The sequence below is a fragment of the Peromyscus californicus genome, unplaced genomic scaffold (genome assembly GCF_007827085.1).
Source record: "Peromyscus californicus insignis strain IS unplaced genomic scaffold, ASM782708v3 Scaffold_9__1_contigs__length_137607984, whole genome shotgun sequence".
Classification (NCBI taxonomy): domain Eukaryota; kingdom Metazoa; phylum Chordata; class Mammalia; order Rodentia; family Cricetidae; genus Peromyscus; species Peromyscus californicus.
Window position 1 is genome coordinate 79,766,511 of NW_026294617.1, and position 14,694 is coordinate 79,781,204.

Genomic DNA, 14,694 nt, shown 5'->3' on the forward strand with positions numbered 1-14,694 from the left:
TTGAATTCTTTTGGTAGCTTGTTCGGCGGTTCTACCCCAGACTAGTTCTGCATCAGGAATGAGTGTCCTGGGATAGCTGAACGTTCTGGCACGAAAGAGAAGGTGACAGGACTTTGAAGTGCCGCCCTTTCTTTTAGCCTGTCACAATGACCCAGGGTCAGTACGAATGACTAACCCTCACAGAATCAAAGGTGAAATGAAAGCCTGTCTGTCTGGACAATGTGAGCCATTGAGTTGATTCTGTGTTTAATGGAAAAATGGATGTGAATCCACCCACTCCCACTCTCCGGGAACCAGTTAAGCAGTGGCCAGGAAGAAAGGATGCTGAGCAGGCAGGCACACGCTGCAAAGGACACAATACACCCGTTGGCCATGCAGATCTGCCGGAGGGACCCTGAACTCTGGCTGTGCCCTGGCGACTCCTTGCACCCTCTTTGTTCATTCAGCCACGTTTTCTTTGAAGAAGGTTACAGGAAGTCCTGCAATAGTGAGCTTTTGCCCCTGGTCTGGGCACTGACCAATTCAGCTGATCCCGCCCCGTTTTCAGAGAACATTTGATGGCTTAGGTGAGGGTACCATGTGACTTCTGGCGCCCAGAGGCTGGATTAAATAGGGGGGACAAACGCCTAAACTCCAAATGAATTTTAATCCACTTGCACATGAGTTCAAGAGCACAGTGGTGGGGCTGGACAGACGGCTCTGACCACACCCTGCCTGCCATACAAGCATGAGAACCTGAGTTCCGATCACCAGCACCCACAAAAAGAGTCAGGTGTGTGCTTGCACACCAGTAATCACAGCACTAGGGAGGCAGAGACAGGGGGATCCCTAGGACTTCTTGACTATCCAATACAACTGAATCGGTGTGCTCCAGCTCAGCGAGAGACCCTGTCTCAGAGCATAAGGTGGGGAGCCACTGAGGAAGAGCCTTGACTTCTGGCCTCCATGAGCACATCCACACACATGGAACACACACCTGAACAGGTACAGAAACATCTACCTACACCCACATCCCCAACCGCGTGAAATAAGGACTAAAACTACAAATGGTGTTCAATAAATACTTATTGAATTTAGTTCAAGATGAAAATTGAAGTCATTTTGTGTGTTTTCTCCCTTCCCTCCTTCCTTCCTCCCCCTCTTTCTTTCCTTTCCTTTCTTTCTTTCCTTCCTTCCTTCCTTCCTTCCTTCCTTCCTTCCTTCCTTCCTTTCTTTCTTTCTTTCTTTCTTTCTTTCTTTCTTCGTTTCTTTCTTTCCTCAGGGTCTCCTGTATCCCAGGCTGGTCTCAGATTTGACGTGAATCTGTGGTAGTTTGAACAAGAATGTCCCCTACAGGCTGGCACTATGTGAGGAAGTAGTGTGGCCTTGCTCGCTGGAGTGTGACTGGGAGCAGCCTTGGAGAATTCAGAACCTGGCTCCACCTCCAGCTCACTCTACCATGTTTGCGGTGGCAGAAGATTTCTGTTCCTGGGCAGTACTATGTTCTCAGTGGGATAAGTACCTCTCATACATGGAGTCCCTCCCACCCAAGGGTTTGGTTGCGTCCTGGAGCACCTCAGAGGGACCTGCTTACCTTAACGCTGTCATTGTACGTGTCAGAGGCAGGCACTGCTTGGAATCGACTGTCCTGGTGGCTGATCTCCGCCGTCAGACAGTGGATAACTTTCTGCACCTCCTCCACACTCTGAGAAATCTGCTGGCGCCTCAGGTCCACCTGGGTGTGAGGGGGGGGGGTCAGCGAAACAGTTACAGGGCCCGAGGCACCGGCCCAGGCGACAAGACAAAGGCACAGTGAAGTCCGACCCAGGTTCAAAGCAAAAATCTTGCCTCCCGGGATTCCAAGGGAGTTGAGCTTAAGTCTGACAGGGACCAAAATGACACTGGCTTCCTTCTGGACAGGTGCAGTCCCTCAATCTATCCAGGACTCACTCCTGGGCACAGTCTGGGGACATAACAGCAATCAAGGCAACAGCAAAGGCCAGGGGGGTGCAGGGAGGTGCAGGTGGTGGTGGTGGGGAGGGCATTGTGGCATACACCTGTAATCCCAGCACATGGGAGGTAGAGGCAGGAGCGTCTGAAGTTCAGGACCAGCCCTGGCTCTGCAGTGAGTTCAAGGCCAGCATGGGCCACACGAGTCCCCGCCTCAAAAAAACTTAGCAACAAATCAGACAAGATGTACAGTCCCTCTGGTTGGAAACACACAGTTGGGCGTGCAGACTGTAACGGCATACATACTTATTTTGAAAAGTGCTGTAGGGAACAGTGAGCTAGGGTAAAGACCAGGGGATAAAACGTGGCTATTTCAGATAGGGAGGTCAGAGAAGGTGACATTTGAGTGAGTCATAGAGAGAGCGATGGAAAGCAGATTCCAAAACTTACTCCAAACAGCCAGATAAGAAAATGCCAAGCCCAAGACACTTGACCAATGCTAAGTCATTCCTCGCCCCAGGCACCTGGGAGCCTCCTACAGAGCCATCCCATACAGAGACAGAATGCAAGCCTGAGACCACGCCTACCTATCTGCACAGGTTTCATAGCCCACACAGAGTCAGCCCATTGATAGCTATCTATCTACATTCACTGTGCGGGGCCACGGGAACAAAGCAGACAGACACGACTCTGCACTCAAAGCATTGGAGAAACCATCTGAAAGAGAATGCAAGTGTGGGGGCTCCATCACGGAGAAGTGTGGGGGTTCTACTGATCCAGCAGAGAGGAGATCCCTGATCTGCATGCAGAGACCTCTTTGACAATTCCATGTAAAGTACTGTCTTTGGAAAACCGACTTGTATTGTCCAGATGACCAACACGATGCTGAGTAGCCAGAGACAGAAAATGAGGCCCCTAACTCTGCAGACCTGAGAATCTCATTGGAAACATCAAATACACAAAACAGTCTCTTGAAAGTCCATGGGTCCTGCTTGACCATGACTACGGCAGCCGTATCTGCAGTTTAACAGTTGGCTTTTGCCACTAGCAGCCGCTCCTCCATTTCCATCCCTGTAATGCCCACCTCACTATGGGTGATGGGGGTGAGGGACCCTCTTGGAATGGCTGTGCCCTGCGGGGGCTCTACATCTTCTAGACTGCAAGTGGAAGACAGGAGGTGGTCACAGAAGGGCAGGAAGTTCAAGATGCCAAAAATAAAGGAGAGCGCTTTTGAAAACCTTTGGTCAAACGTCCCCACAGACAGGACTTCCCCTGTGCCTGATTCAACTCCATTTGGCCAGCTTTCAAACGCCTACTTCTTGCTGGACTCTGTACTTCATGGCAAGAGGTTTACAGATAGACTGTCAGTGGAAGATGGATTAAAACTGTCACAGTGAGATGCTGGGAAAGACCACCATAGGATACTGTGGATGCCCTGCAAAAGGACGGTTGTCTAAACTGGAGGCCAAGGGTCCTTCCTGGAGGCAGAAGGTAAGGTTCGAGGAAGTCAGCCAGGGGGCTAGGGATCTGGCTCTGGCAGAGTGAATGCTTGCTGAATGTGCATGAAGCCCTGGGTTCCACCTCCAGCAGTACAGAAACTGAGCATGGTGTGCAGGCCTACATTCCTGGTGCTTTGGAAGTGGAAGCAGGAAGACCATTTGTGGCTTCTCAGCAAGTCCTGGGACACATGGGACCTTGTCTCAACATGCATATGTAAGGTGGCAGGTCCTGAGAATAAAGGGAGAGACCAGTACCAGTGCCCCCCCCCCCCCCCCCGCGCCCCAAGTGTCTGTAGAGTTTCCCAACCAGAACAGCGGAACGAATGGGGACAAATTCATGAGGACAAAGGGTCACCACTTCTCAAAAAGCTTGACCATGGCAGCAAACAAATTAGACAAAATGGGCAGGGCCAGCAGCAGATTCTCTCAAACTGACACATGGGCTTAGGCATGTTTAAACATGGAGGGACATGTGTCAGTTCAGGAGGAAGAGGCCCACACAATGAGGAGGGATTTCCCAGCAGGAAAATGTCATGCAAATCCCCACCACATTGCTTCAGAAGGGGAGCAGGAGAGGAAGGGGAAAGGGAGGGGTGTTGCGAATTGGAGAGATTTCCTGCTCGAAGTCTATGTATTTTCTTCACAGGGTAGGAGACGAGGCAATATGCACCAGGAAGCCGGAGAGGTGGCAGGTACCAGGCTTCAGGTAATAGACTAGACCAGCTCCCAAGGGATGAGGGATGAGGAGTGGCTTGGGTACTTGTGTAAAGATGGAGTTGTAGCCATGGTGAGACCCATGAGGTTGTTGGAGTGTTCGTGGGCTCAGTTGTAAGATGCCCGAAGCACCTCTTAACCCTCCAGTCTAGGCTGAGGTGCTCAGTTGGAGGGGTGGAAGCTGGAGGTGGGGTTTTGGCGGTTGAGTTGGATTTTCCAGCCTGAGGATGGAATGCATATAGCCAGGCTGGTAGATTACTGGGCACTGAACAGGGACGAATCTGCTAAATAAGTGCAGTGGGGGGAAATTATATAGAATCATTTACAAACCTCACAATAAAGAAGCCATGCAAGTTGCCAGGTGGCGGTGGTGCACACCTTTAGTCTCAGCACTCGGGAGGTAGAGCCAGGCAGATCTCTGTGAGTTCGAGGACAGCCTGTTCTACAGAGCGAGATCCAGGACAGGCACCACAACTACACAGAGAAACCCTGTCTTGAAAACCCGAAAAAAAAAAAAAAAAAAAAAAGAAGCCATGCAAGATGTTCTGACGAGGTAGATAGAGCACTGCAGTCAGAATGGCTGTGAGGAGATGTCATTGAATAGCTAAGTTCTCAGAAGGCATGGAGGGCCAAGGCTTATAACCCCAAAGTCCCCGAATCTTTAAGTTTATGGATATGATTCCACAGAATTTGAATATGAAAAACCCAATGGACACACACACACACACACACACACACACACACACACACACACACACACACGTATTAATAAGCTAAGTGTCCTAAGTTGCTTCTATTGCTATGATACAACATGGACCAAAAACAACTTGGAGGAGGAAAGTGTATATTTGGCTTACACGTTCCAATCATATTCCTGTACCAGGGAAGTCAGGGCAGGGGACCGAACAAAGACCTTGGAGGGGTGCTGCTTACTGCCTTGCTCTCCACAGCTTGCTCAGCTATCTTTCTTATACAACCCTGGACCACCTGCCCAGAGGTAGTTCTGCCCACCATGGGCTGCACCCTCCCACACCAGTCATTAATCAAGAAAATGCCCCCACAGACTTGCCTACAAGCCAGTCTGATGGAGGCATTTTCTCAATCAATGTTCCCTCTTCAAAATGACTCTAACTAGGCCAGGCAGTGGTGGCGCACGCCTTCAATCCCAGCACTCGGGAGGCAGAGGCAGGCAAATCTGTGAGTTTGAAGCCAGCCTGGTCTATGGAGCCAGTTCCAGGGCAGTCAGGGATAAGCAGAGAAACCCTGTCTGGAAAAACAGAACAACAGCAACTCAACTCAAGCTTGTGTCGAGGTGACAGAAACCTCACCAGCACACTAAGAAAACCTCCATTACAATATCGGCACTGGGGTGGGGGCGGGGGCGGCAAAACACCCCAAGGAACAGCCTTCCTCGGAACCAAAATCCTTCTCTATGAGTGAACTTGACCACGGACTGGACAGTGACTGGGCAGAACAAGTCTGAACACACCCTGGAAGGCACCTGTAATCGCTCTCATTATCCTTCGCTTAGCTCATCGTCCTCATGTGTTCTGATCTACAGACGTGGAAGTCAGAATGGAGAACCAGGCTGCCTGGAAGATCAGACTACAAATTCTTCCCGTCACGTCTTACACTTGGGTGCCTTAAACTTAGCATCTTAGAATTATTTCGGCTTCAGAAATCATCTTATCTGGTGTCACCGAATAGAGTACCAGAGCAAAAAGTGGCTCTCCTCTGTCACACCGGCAATTAGAAGTAGAACTAGACGACATGCGTGGGGTTTCCAATGCCATTTTCCAGCACTCTCTGCCACGCCCTCAAGGACAGGAGTGTTGTGAGTAGAACCTGCCCCTTATCTTCTTCCTGGACCTAGATAGAAAAGGCTTTCAGTCTGGAGTCAGGGCTCACGAAACAGCAAGTCTGGAGCTGCCATTTTGTGGGTACTACGGATGGTTCTTACATCCCCTAAGGATACTAGGGTAACATAGCAGGGGCCAGACAGTGAAGAGCCCCAGGCAGATCTGTCCCCGCAGTGCCCAGGATGCTGAAGCTGGGAACAATTTTCATCAGGTGATATCTGGCCTGCTCCCACATTATTGGCCACGTATGCCACGACGGCATCACTGAGCAACCCACAGCCCCCAAACGCTCCTGCTGGGGTTCCCAGGCCAGGTCTTAGGTTGCATCCCCAACCTAGACCCTGACCTTCCCCACCTGACTATTGCCCTCCACTTATCTTGACTGAACCCAGAGAAACAGAACAAGAGGATTGAAGCTCTGGGTGAGGAAATGCAGAGACGCAGATGCAGCCTGGGGTCCATTGCAGAGAGATTTTGGTAAAAGTGATTTTGGATGCTTTACCACAAGTACAGGCCCCTCCACGCTCAATCTCAGAATCCCTTTCCTTTCTAGTCTCTCAAATGTCAACAGGCCAGCAATACAGCCTCATCCCCAAATGCATTTCAGCAAAGAAAGGCTTGAAAATAAACCTAAGGGGAAAATGGGACCATTGAAGAAAATGGACTCAAAGCATAACTCAATTCAAGCTTGACCTTGGGGCCTATCCAGTTTTCACTCTCCTCTTCTGCTGATAAACTCAACGGATCAAAAAGGGTCCATTCTCTTTTTCAAGGGCTGCCTTTGTGCGTGTGACCGAGCCCAGCCACGTTGAATCAACCAGGCACACACAAGGCTGGATGCTCCAAGGTCACCCAGGGCAGCAGATGACGCCTTCATGCCGTAGCTTTGCCCAGGGCCTCCCTCCCCAGGTGTGTCTACGTGCTTCCCCACACGTCCCTGTCTCATCCTAGGCTCCCTCCCCTCTTTCCCAGCCAGAGCCTCTGGGCTACTGTTGGACCACAAGTCATTTGCTGCTATTAATAGTTCAGGTTTGTGAATAATTTACTGTTTCAAATATAAATTATTGGGAATTCAAGACTGTTCCCTGTAACAACACCGTGCTGACTCATGGGTGTTGCAACCCTCTTCCTTGAACTCTGTGGAGGGCCAATTAAGCGGCTTGCGGGAAAAGTTGTACGGGGGCCCGGCTGCACCCAGGGACAGGTGGTCTATCTACATGAGCATCGCCCAGGTGGAGGACAGGGAGGAAGAAATGGCCGAGAACTTCCTCCCAGACAACAGAAAGTTGGGCTGTTAACCTTGGAATTGCTTTTAGTCCAATAATGGGTTAAAACAAGACTGGTACCTTCCCTGCCCTCTAGAAGCTGCCAGTTTAAAGAGAGGAAGCCATAAACTTATTGACACACACAGGGGAAACAGCTCTACTCAATTCCATGAGGACTGCCTGGACCACCTGGTATTGGTGACTCCAAATGCAGCAGCAGCAGCAGCAGCATGTGAAGCTGGGGTTACTCAGTCCTTCCAGGGTACTGGGCACTTCATATGAACAGAGTACCGGAGCCTCCTTCACCATTCAATGATAGCTCCCATTTTACAGATGGGGAATTTGAGCTCAGGAGGCAACTTGCACTAGAGTTAGTTAAGTTATAGGCGGGTCATATTTGCTACCTGGAATTCTGCTTCCCTAAAAGAAAGGGTAGCTGAATACAAACCCCCTCTCCAATGGGGTGGGTGGGTAAATTGGGTTTCCTCCTGCACTTGCCTTCTTCATTCATGGAAACCTAACACATCCTCCAAGCCCTCATCTCCATTCCTCTTTCTGTGGACCACTTCTCCCATCAGAGCCGAGGCCCTTCCTTTCGCTCTGCAAGGCTCTCTTTCCATGCAGCCCTGGGGTCCGCTGTGTACTCAATGACTGTGCACAGAACGTCCCCTTCTTCTGGGAGCGTTAAGAACAGAATCTGTAGGGGTGGCCCGCCATCCCTGGGGCACACACAGCATTTCTTTTCCATTTAGCAGACCACATCTCAGGGCTTGAGCTCCTCCAAATCACAGAGCAGGATCTGACATCAAGCGGAGGTTCTGTGTGCCTGTGAGACAGAGGATTGTAGCAGAGGAGACACGGCCTCTGGGCCCAACCAGCTCTGCTGAGACCTCAGTACCTTCACTATACAGCCACTGGACGCTAGCCAAAGCTTTTCATCTCTACAAGCTCTCTCTTCCTCTAGAAATGGAGGTTGGCTGGTGGCTACGTAAGTGTTACCTGCACCCCGATCTGTCAGCACGCTGCAGTGTTTTCCCATATCTTCAGTGAACTCCGAAGGGATTCAGACCACATCTGTGCAAGATACTCTGGGAATGTGGAAGGAAAGGAAGGTATCCAGGACACTGTTGGTCCCTCTAAGAAGGTGGAAGAAGTGAAACCTTCCAGGGTGTAAGTCAGCAACTGAAGCCATGCTGGGAGGAGCCAGTGTATATAATCAATAAACAGGATCAGCTCCAGAGTTCCCAGGGTGACAAGAGTAGTCTATGCCTGGTATTACGGGAGCCTTTTCACCAACTCTGAGCTGTGTGAGAAGGATTAAGATGGGGGGGGGGGGGGGGGCTAGGCCTGAAGTCTGTTTAGGACATAGCTCTTATGAGGCAGATGTGGAGGCTGGCCCACCTTCAGGGACAAGGGACGGAGCTCTGTCAGACTGAAGGCCAGGGCTCCAGCCTCTGAGAACTGGCTGGTACACATTCTAACAAACATTCAAGCCATGATTTCCAGGCCAGACAGAGGACCCGTGCTCGCCATGTACCCTGATTCTTTAATCCCCATAGGAGACAGAAATCCAGATTCCTATGCAATGTCTCAGTATTTTGAAATGTCTGTGAAAGAAAACTTTAGAAAATGCTCTATAGACCAAACAGACCATGCATGAGCCCAGGCTGGATTGCATATCGGGAATACCATTTATGATTTCTGCTGGTGGGTATGCCCAGAGACAGAGGGTCAGAGAACGGGGCAGGTGAAATCACTTGAATGCCAAGCTAAGAAAGTCGGAATATTGTTTTTCCAGAAAACATAGGACCCCAGGAAGATGCCAGTCAACACTGCTCCTGTGTAGAGGCATAATGGGAAGTCATTTTGTTCGCTATTGTTTTTTATACACGTAGACCTTCCCATGATGGTTTTGTCTAAAAAAGTGCACTCATATCTCACTGTGATAACAATCTTTGCTCTGTTTACATATAAAGGCATGAAAGCCAGAGACCAGTCCCTACCTCTCAGCTTAAACCTTTTCGTTTAAACATTAACTGCATGCCTTAGAAGCTTCATGTGGAAGTGGAACACTGGAACATCTTAAATTCAATAATATTTAAGGTCCCTACAAAGTCTGACATCAAAAGAGCCTAAGATTGAAATAAACTAGCCCCTTTCTCTCCCACTCCTTTCTTTTTTTTTTTCTTTCTTTTTTTGTTTTTTGTTTTTTTCCCCTTGAGACAAGGTGTCGCTATGTAGTCCAGGCTGGTCAGGGACCTACTCTGTAGACCAGGCTGGCCTTGAATTTACAGAGATCTGTCTGCCTGACTCCTGAGTGCTGGGACTAAAAGTGTGCACCACCATGCCTAGCTTACAAACGAAGTGATATCCTTTAAAGATTTGTGTTTTTATTTTTATTTTACGTGTATGAGTGTTTTGCCTGCACACATGTCTGTGCACCACAAGTGTGCCTGGTGCCCTTAGAGGACCGAAAAGGGTGTTAGATCCCCTAGACGTGGAATTACAGATGGTTGTGAGCCACCGTGTGGAAGCTGGGAATCAAACCTGGGTCCTCTGGGACTGCAGCTAATGCTTTTAAACGATGAGCTATCTCTCCAGCTCCCAAATAGTGTTTTTTAAAACGATCAGTTTTGCAGTTTTTAAAAGCCTTGTCATAAGTTCATTTGTTGTTTGTTTGTTTGTTTGTTTTTTGAGGCAAGGTCTCATGTAGTCCAGGGTACCTTCCACTTCTGATCTCCTGCCTCTACCTCTCAAATGCTGGCATCACAGGTATGTGTCATTGTGCCTGTGCCTGGCCAGTCATTTCCCAGTGACCCCATGCAGGCCCTCATTTGATGGAAAAGAAGTCTGAGCCCTGGATAGATTAATTGGCTGCGTAAGTGTCAGCAATGGACAGAGCCAGAGGTCTGTTCTGTATTTTGTACCCAGCATTCTTTGGGCACTAGAACCTCAGAGAAAAGACCTGGCTGGGTAAACTTCCTCGGCATGCTGAGGCTAGTGGTCCTGTGTTTCAGATAACCATCTTATGATCTCCAGAAGCAGGGGAATCCTTCTGGACCAATGGAGAGGAAGAGGGCGTGCCCAGGAGAGGCAGGCCCTGGCTCACCTTACTCAGCAGGTAATTTTGTAAGTCTCCCTCTGGAAGAGACTTCATGGCTTCTTGGTCTGTCCCCAGGATAGCAGCAACCTTCTGCTTCGTTTCACGATGGAGGACAAAACCGGTAGGCAGCTTTCCCAGCAACGTTACTCTCTGGATGAAACTTCTCTGGAATTGTGAGCATGGACCAGAGACTCGGCCTCTTCGCGCCGGCTCACTGCACTTTTCCTTTCCAGCTTGAGAGAATCCGTCTGCCATCTTTCAGGGAATGATAGAAGATTAGAAAGGAGGCTTGATGGAAATGAGCTGGAGCCCACCTGGTGTTCCCCGGTATTAGTCACCCTGTCTTTTTTATCCTCTTGCTCTGATACCAGGTGCACCTTGGTGACCAGTATCTTTACATCTCCTTGTCCTTATCCTGTTGACAGTAAATATCCCCTGCCCTCCAATCCAGAAAATTCTGCCATTGATTTACTTCCTTACCCGAAACAAATAAGGAATTGCAAACACGTCTTCTGGTTTCTCACCATCATGCCCGACACAAGCCTTGCCCATCAGATGAGGGCCAGGACCAACATTTGGAAAAGCATGAGCTCACAGATACACTCATGTGTACAGAGGCAAGCTTACACACACACACACACACACACACACACACACACACACACAGAGAGAGAGAGAGAGAGAGAGAGAGAAGCAGGCAGACACAAAGAGACAGAGACAGGGGAGACACACACACACACACACACACACACACACACACACACACACACACGAGGCAGGCTTACAAACAGGCACATACATGCAGAGAAAAGTAGGGCAGAGTCCTGCCTCTCACCTGCTGACCTTAGAATGTGATTTCTTCGTCCCACCTGATGGCTGACATTCAAAATAAAATCAGTATAAACAGGCCCCTTAAGAGTCTAGGACACATGAGTTTTACCAGTAAAACTCATCCTGGACAACAGTACAGACAGTAAGTTCCCAGTCTGACTGGCTGGGGATCGCTTTAGTACAGGGTGAGAAGATCTCAGCAGCCTGATCTTCCCGAAACTGGTAAATTTCCCAGCCTCCTGTCTGTGATCCGACGGACTGACAGCCCAGCTCAGATCTGACCACGGCTTCCAGGCAGGCAGCTGCCCAGACCAACCTCCTCAGCGTTCTTCAACCTCAGCCGATCCAGCCTTTCTACTCTCTCCTGTGGCCCCGGATTTGCATATCCTCCCAGACAGCTCCCGGTGAGAGCCGCACCAGACCCCACCCACCTCCTTCTCCTAGGTGTTCGACTGCCTTCTCGGGGCTCTGTCTGCCAATCCAGGACCTTATACCAGTCCTGAGAAGGTACAGCTTCCTCAAGGATCCTCAGAATCCCCTCCACACTTCCTTGATTTCCCACCTGCTGTTCTGTGTCTTGGAAATCCCCTTCTCTTCACCGCACATGCTCTCAGATGGTCCAGAATCTTCTTCCCTTGGCTTCTGTTCCCCTGATCAACACTCCAATGGACCACATGAGTTTTTCACAAATGAAACAAGAGCCTCTTCCCCTTAACCTGCCTTCTGGAATTCTCTCTCCACGTCACTATGAACGGCACCAAAGTCCACATTTCCCCCACATACTTTTGGTTTTGCCCTTGGCTTCTGCTTTTGCTGGAATCATTACCTCACAGTCCCACGCCTCTGGTAAGGCCTTTTCTGGTAACAATAAAGCTGCCCTGGGTTTCTGGACTCAAATACCCAAACCTTTATCATTCTCGCTCTGGAGTATCAATCTCAGTTACTCCAGTACTGCAGATTGAAATGTTGCATCCGGAAACTTCTCTTGCTCCAAGATGGAAAGATTCTTGCCAGGTATGAACAAGGGAAAGCAGAAAATTGAGCTACTGGAGGAACCCGGGGAAGGAAGGGCACGGTGCGCTCAGGGCAGGTGGCTGCAGTCACATTCCACTAGACGCACAGCAGGAGATGGGTGTGTTGTGTGAACAGACCGCACACACGCACTGCGTGGCCCAGTTCCTAGTGGGTACGGTGTCACAGCACAGACCCGGGCTCTGGCAGCTCCTGTCAGAAAGGCTGAAGAGAACACGCTTTCCTGGCAGATACAGATCTCTAGTTAACTGGACAATAGGTCAGCAAAACTCTGTTGACTAAGGGTGTGCCTAGGGCCACCAAGAGGGACCTAGCTAATTCAAGTTTTCCTCCTTCCATGGGAAATAAAAATCCTCATTTTTCATGATTCATAGGCAAGGCAAAGTAAAAATGGAAGGCAGCTTCAGCTCAGTGTGGACTCTGAGGCCTGGGGGCAGGTGAAACGGCCCAGCAGATATGCCTGCCACCAAGCCTGAGCACCTGAGTTCCATCTCTCCCACCTCCCAGGACCCACATGGTGGAAGGAGAGAGCCAGTTGTCTCAGGTATTCCTCCACACACATAGACAAATAACAGACAAATAAATGCAATAGATTCTGAGGATCAATGTCTGTTTAACAAAGGAGTCGAAATATTTTCCCTATTTATAGTTTTGTGTTGGGTCGGGTAGTGTGGTGTGCACACAGAGGTCAGAGGACAAGCTCAGGTGTCAGCCTCAGGTGCCCTCTACCTGTTCCTGGAGACAGTCTTGCGTTGTCTAGGGACCTTGCTGTGCAGGTCAGGTGCTGAGCCACAAGCTGCCCGGCCCCCATGTCCTGCCTCCCACTTCGCCATTGCTGGATCCCAGGCACTGCAAACCAGTTTTTTACGTGGGTTCTGGGGGTCTGAACTCGAGTCTTCATGCATTCAAGGCAAGAATCTTACTAAGTGAGTCAGCTCAAGGCTTTCAAACATCTTAAGTCAATCCTAATATTCAGTGAGGCATCTTGGGAAGACCACACCCACCCAGGCTCACCCAGCGTTTTTACTGGTTTATCGAGTGGCTAAACAGTTCATGGCAAGAAGGGGAAAGATTAGCCTGACCCAAATCAATCTTAAATGTGCAGATTTGCTCAAGAAGGCCAGGGTTACAAACGCTGACTTACTCCTTTACAGATTCGCTTTAATCTGGGAAGGGTTAACTCCAGCAGCTCAGAAGACTGGACACTGGATGAAACCCACAACAGTAAACAGTCTGCAACAGGGTCCAAGGCTACTCTCCGTGTCCAGGGAAGCCTCCACCACACACAAGGTTGATCAGTAAATATTATTAAATATTCATCTGACTTCCTTAAAACTAGTGGCATTGTACTACAAAAATTATACAGAATAAATGATATGCAAGGCATGGTAATTCACACCTTACAGCTTAGCACTAGGGAGGCTGAGCAGGAGGATTGCTTTGAATTCAAGGACAACTTGGTCTGAATGTGAGACCCTTTTCCAACACCACCCCTCAAAACACCATACAAACAAATAAACAACAAAAAAATGCTCCCAGTTTGGGAAGGAGGAAGAGAAAACCTGTGTTTCTATGGATGTCCATGCATCCCATCTATCGATAATTAATGAAATACTATATGGGACAAAGCATTCACTTCATGTATTATACATTCAACTACATACGAGATCCTGTGATCTCTTCGATTATTAACTCCTCTTGTGAAAAGCCTGGCACAAGTTAGGATCTTAGTAAATCGTGATCGCTTTATTCACTGAAGACAAGGGGCCTTCTTGTGACGTGTGTGGTCACCCTCCATCTTTCTGGTGGACGGATCCTGCAACGGGTCATTCATCACAGCTCCCCCAAAGACCTGTCTCCTTTCCTCTTGTACTGAGGTCATTTGGCCTTTTGTCTAGGTTCAGAGGCAAGGGTTTCCAAACTCATACACTTATGTGGGCAAAGTAGAATCTAAAATAAACCTAGACGGTGTAGACATGGAGCAAGGTGAGACCTGGGCTGGTTTCAGGAGGGAACTTCCAGGTCAGGAGAGACAGCGCGGGCAATAAAGTAGTTGTGGTTCAAGCATGAGAACCCAGACTCGACTCCCCAGAGCCCATGTAAAATGCCTCGTCAGTACTGGGGAGATGGAGAAAGGGGGGTCCCTGGGGCTTACTAGCCAGCCAGTCCAGCCTAGTCAGAGAGCTCCAGGCCTGAGACTGACCTCTGACCTACACACACACACACACACACACACACACACACACACACACACACATGCGCGCGCGAGCTGACTTTAACCCAGAAGGAGCAGAGCAACAGGAGAAGATGTGTCCGCACCTGAAGGAAGTCACTTTTCCCAGCCTAATGCCGGCAGGAATGCTGAAAAACAGCCCAATAACGCGAGCATGCTAGAAGCCCAGAATCCTCACGTCTTTGTGAAAGCCGTGGCCGTCTGGAGAACATCAGACTGCTTATTAGAT

The 14,694-nt window shown here is 49.4% G+C and overlaps 1 protein-coding gene across 3 annotated transcripts in view; it reads right to left on the reverse strand.

The window, feature by feature from the left end:
- The window catches only part of Mab21l3 (mab-21 like 3), a 49,274-nt gene that overhangs the window by 10,538 nt on the left and 24,042 nt on the right, over positions 1–14,694 (reverse strand). For 2 of the 3 annotated variants that reach the window (XM_052732246.1, XM_052732247.1), the window contains 2 exons: positions 10,376–10,624; positions 1,574–1,714 (listed from right to left, as the gene is read on the reverse strand). In XM_052732246.1, the coding sequence (XP_052588206.1) occupies positions 1,574–1,714; positions 10,376–10,624 (390 nt within the window). The remainder of the gene's footprint in view (positions 1–1,573; positions 1,715–10,375; positions 10,625–14,694) is intronic. The other variant, XM_052732248.1, reaches the window with a different exon arrangement.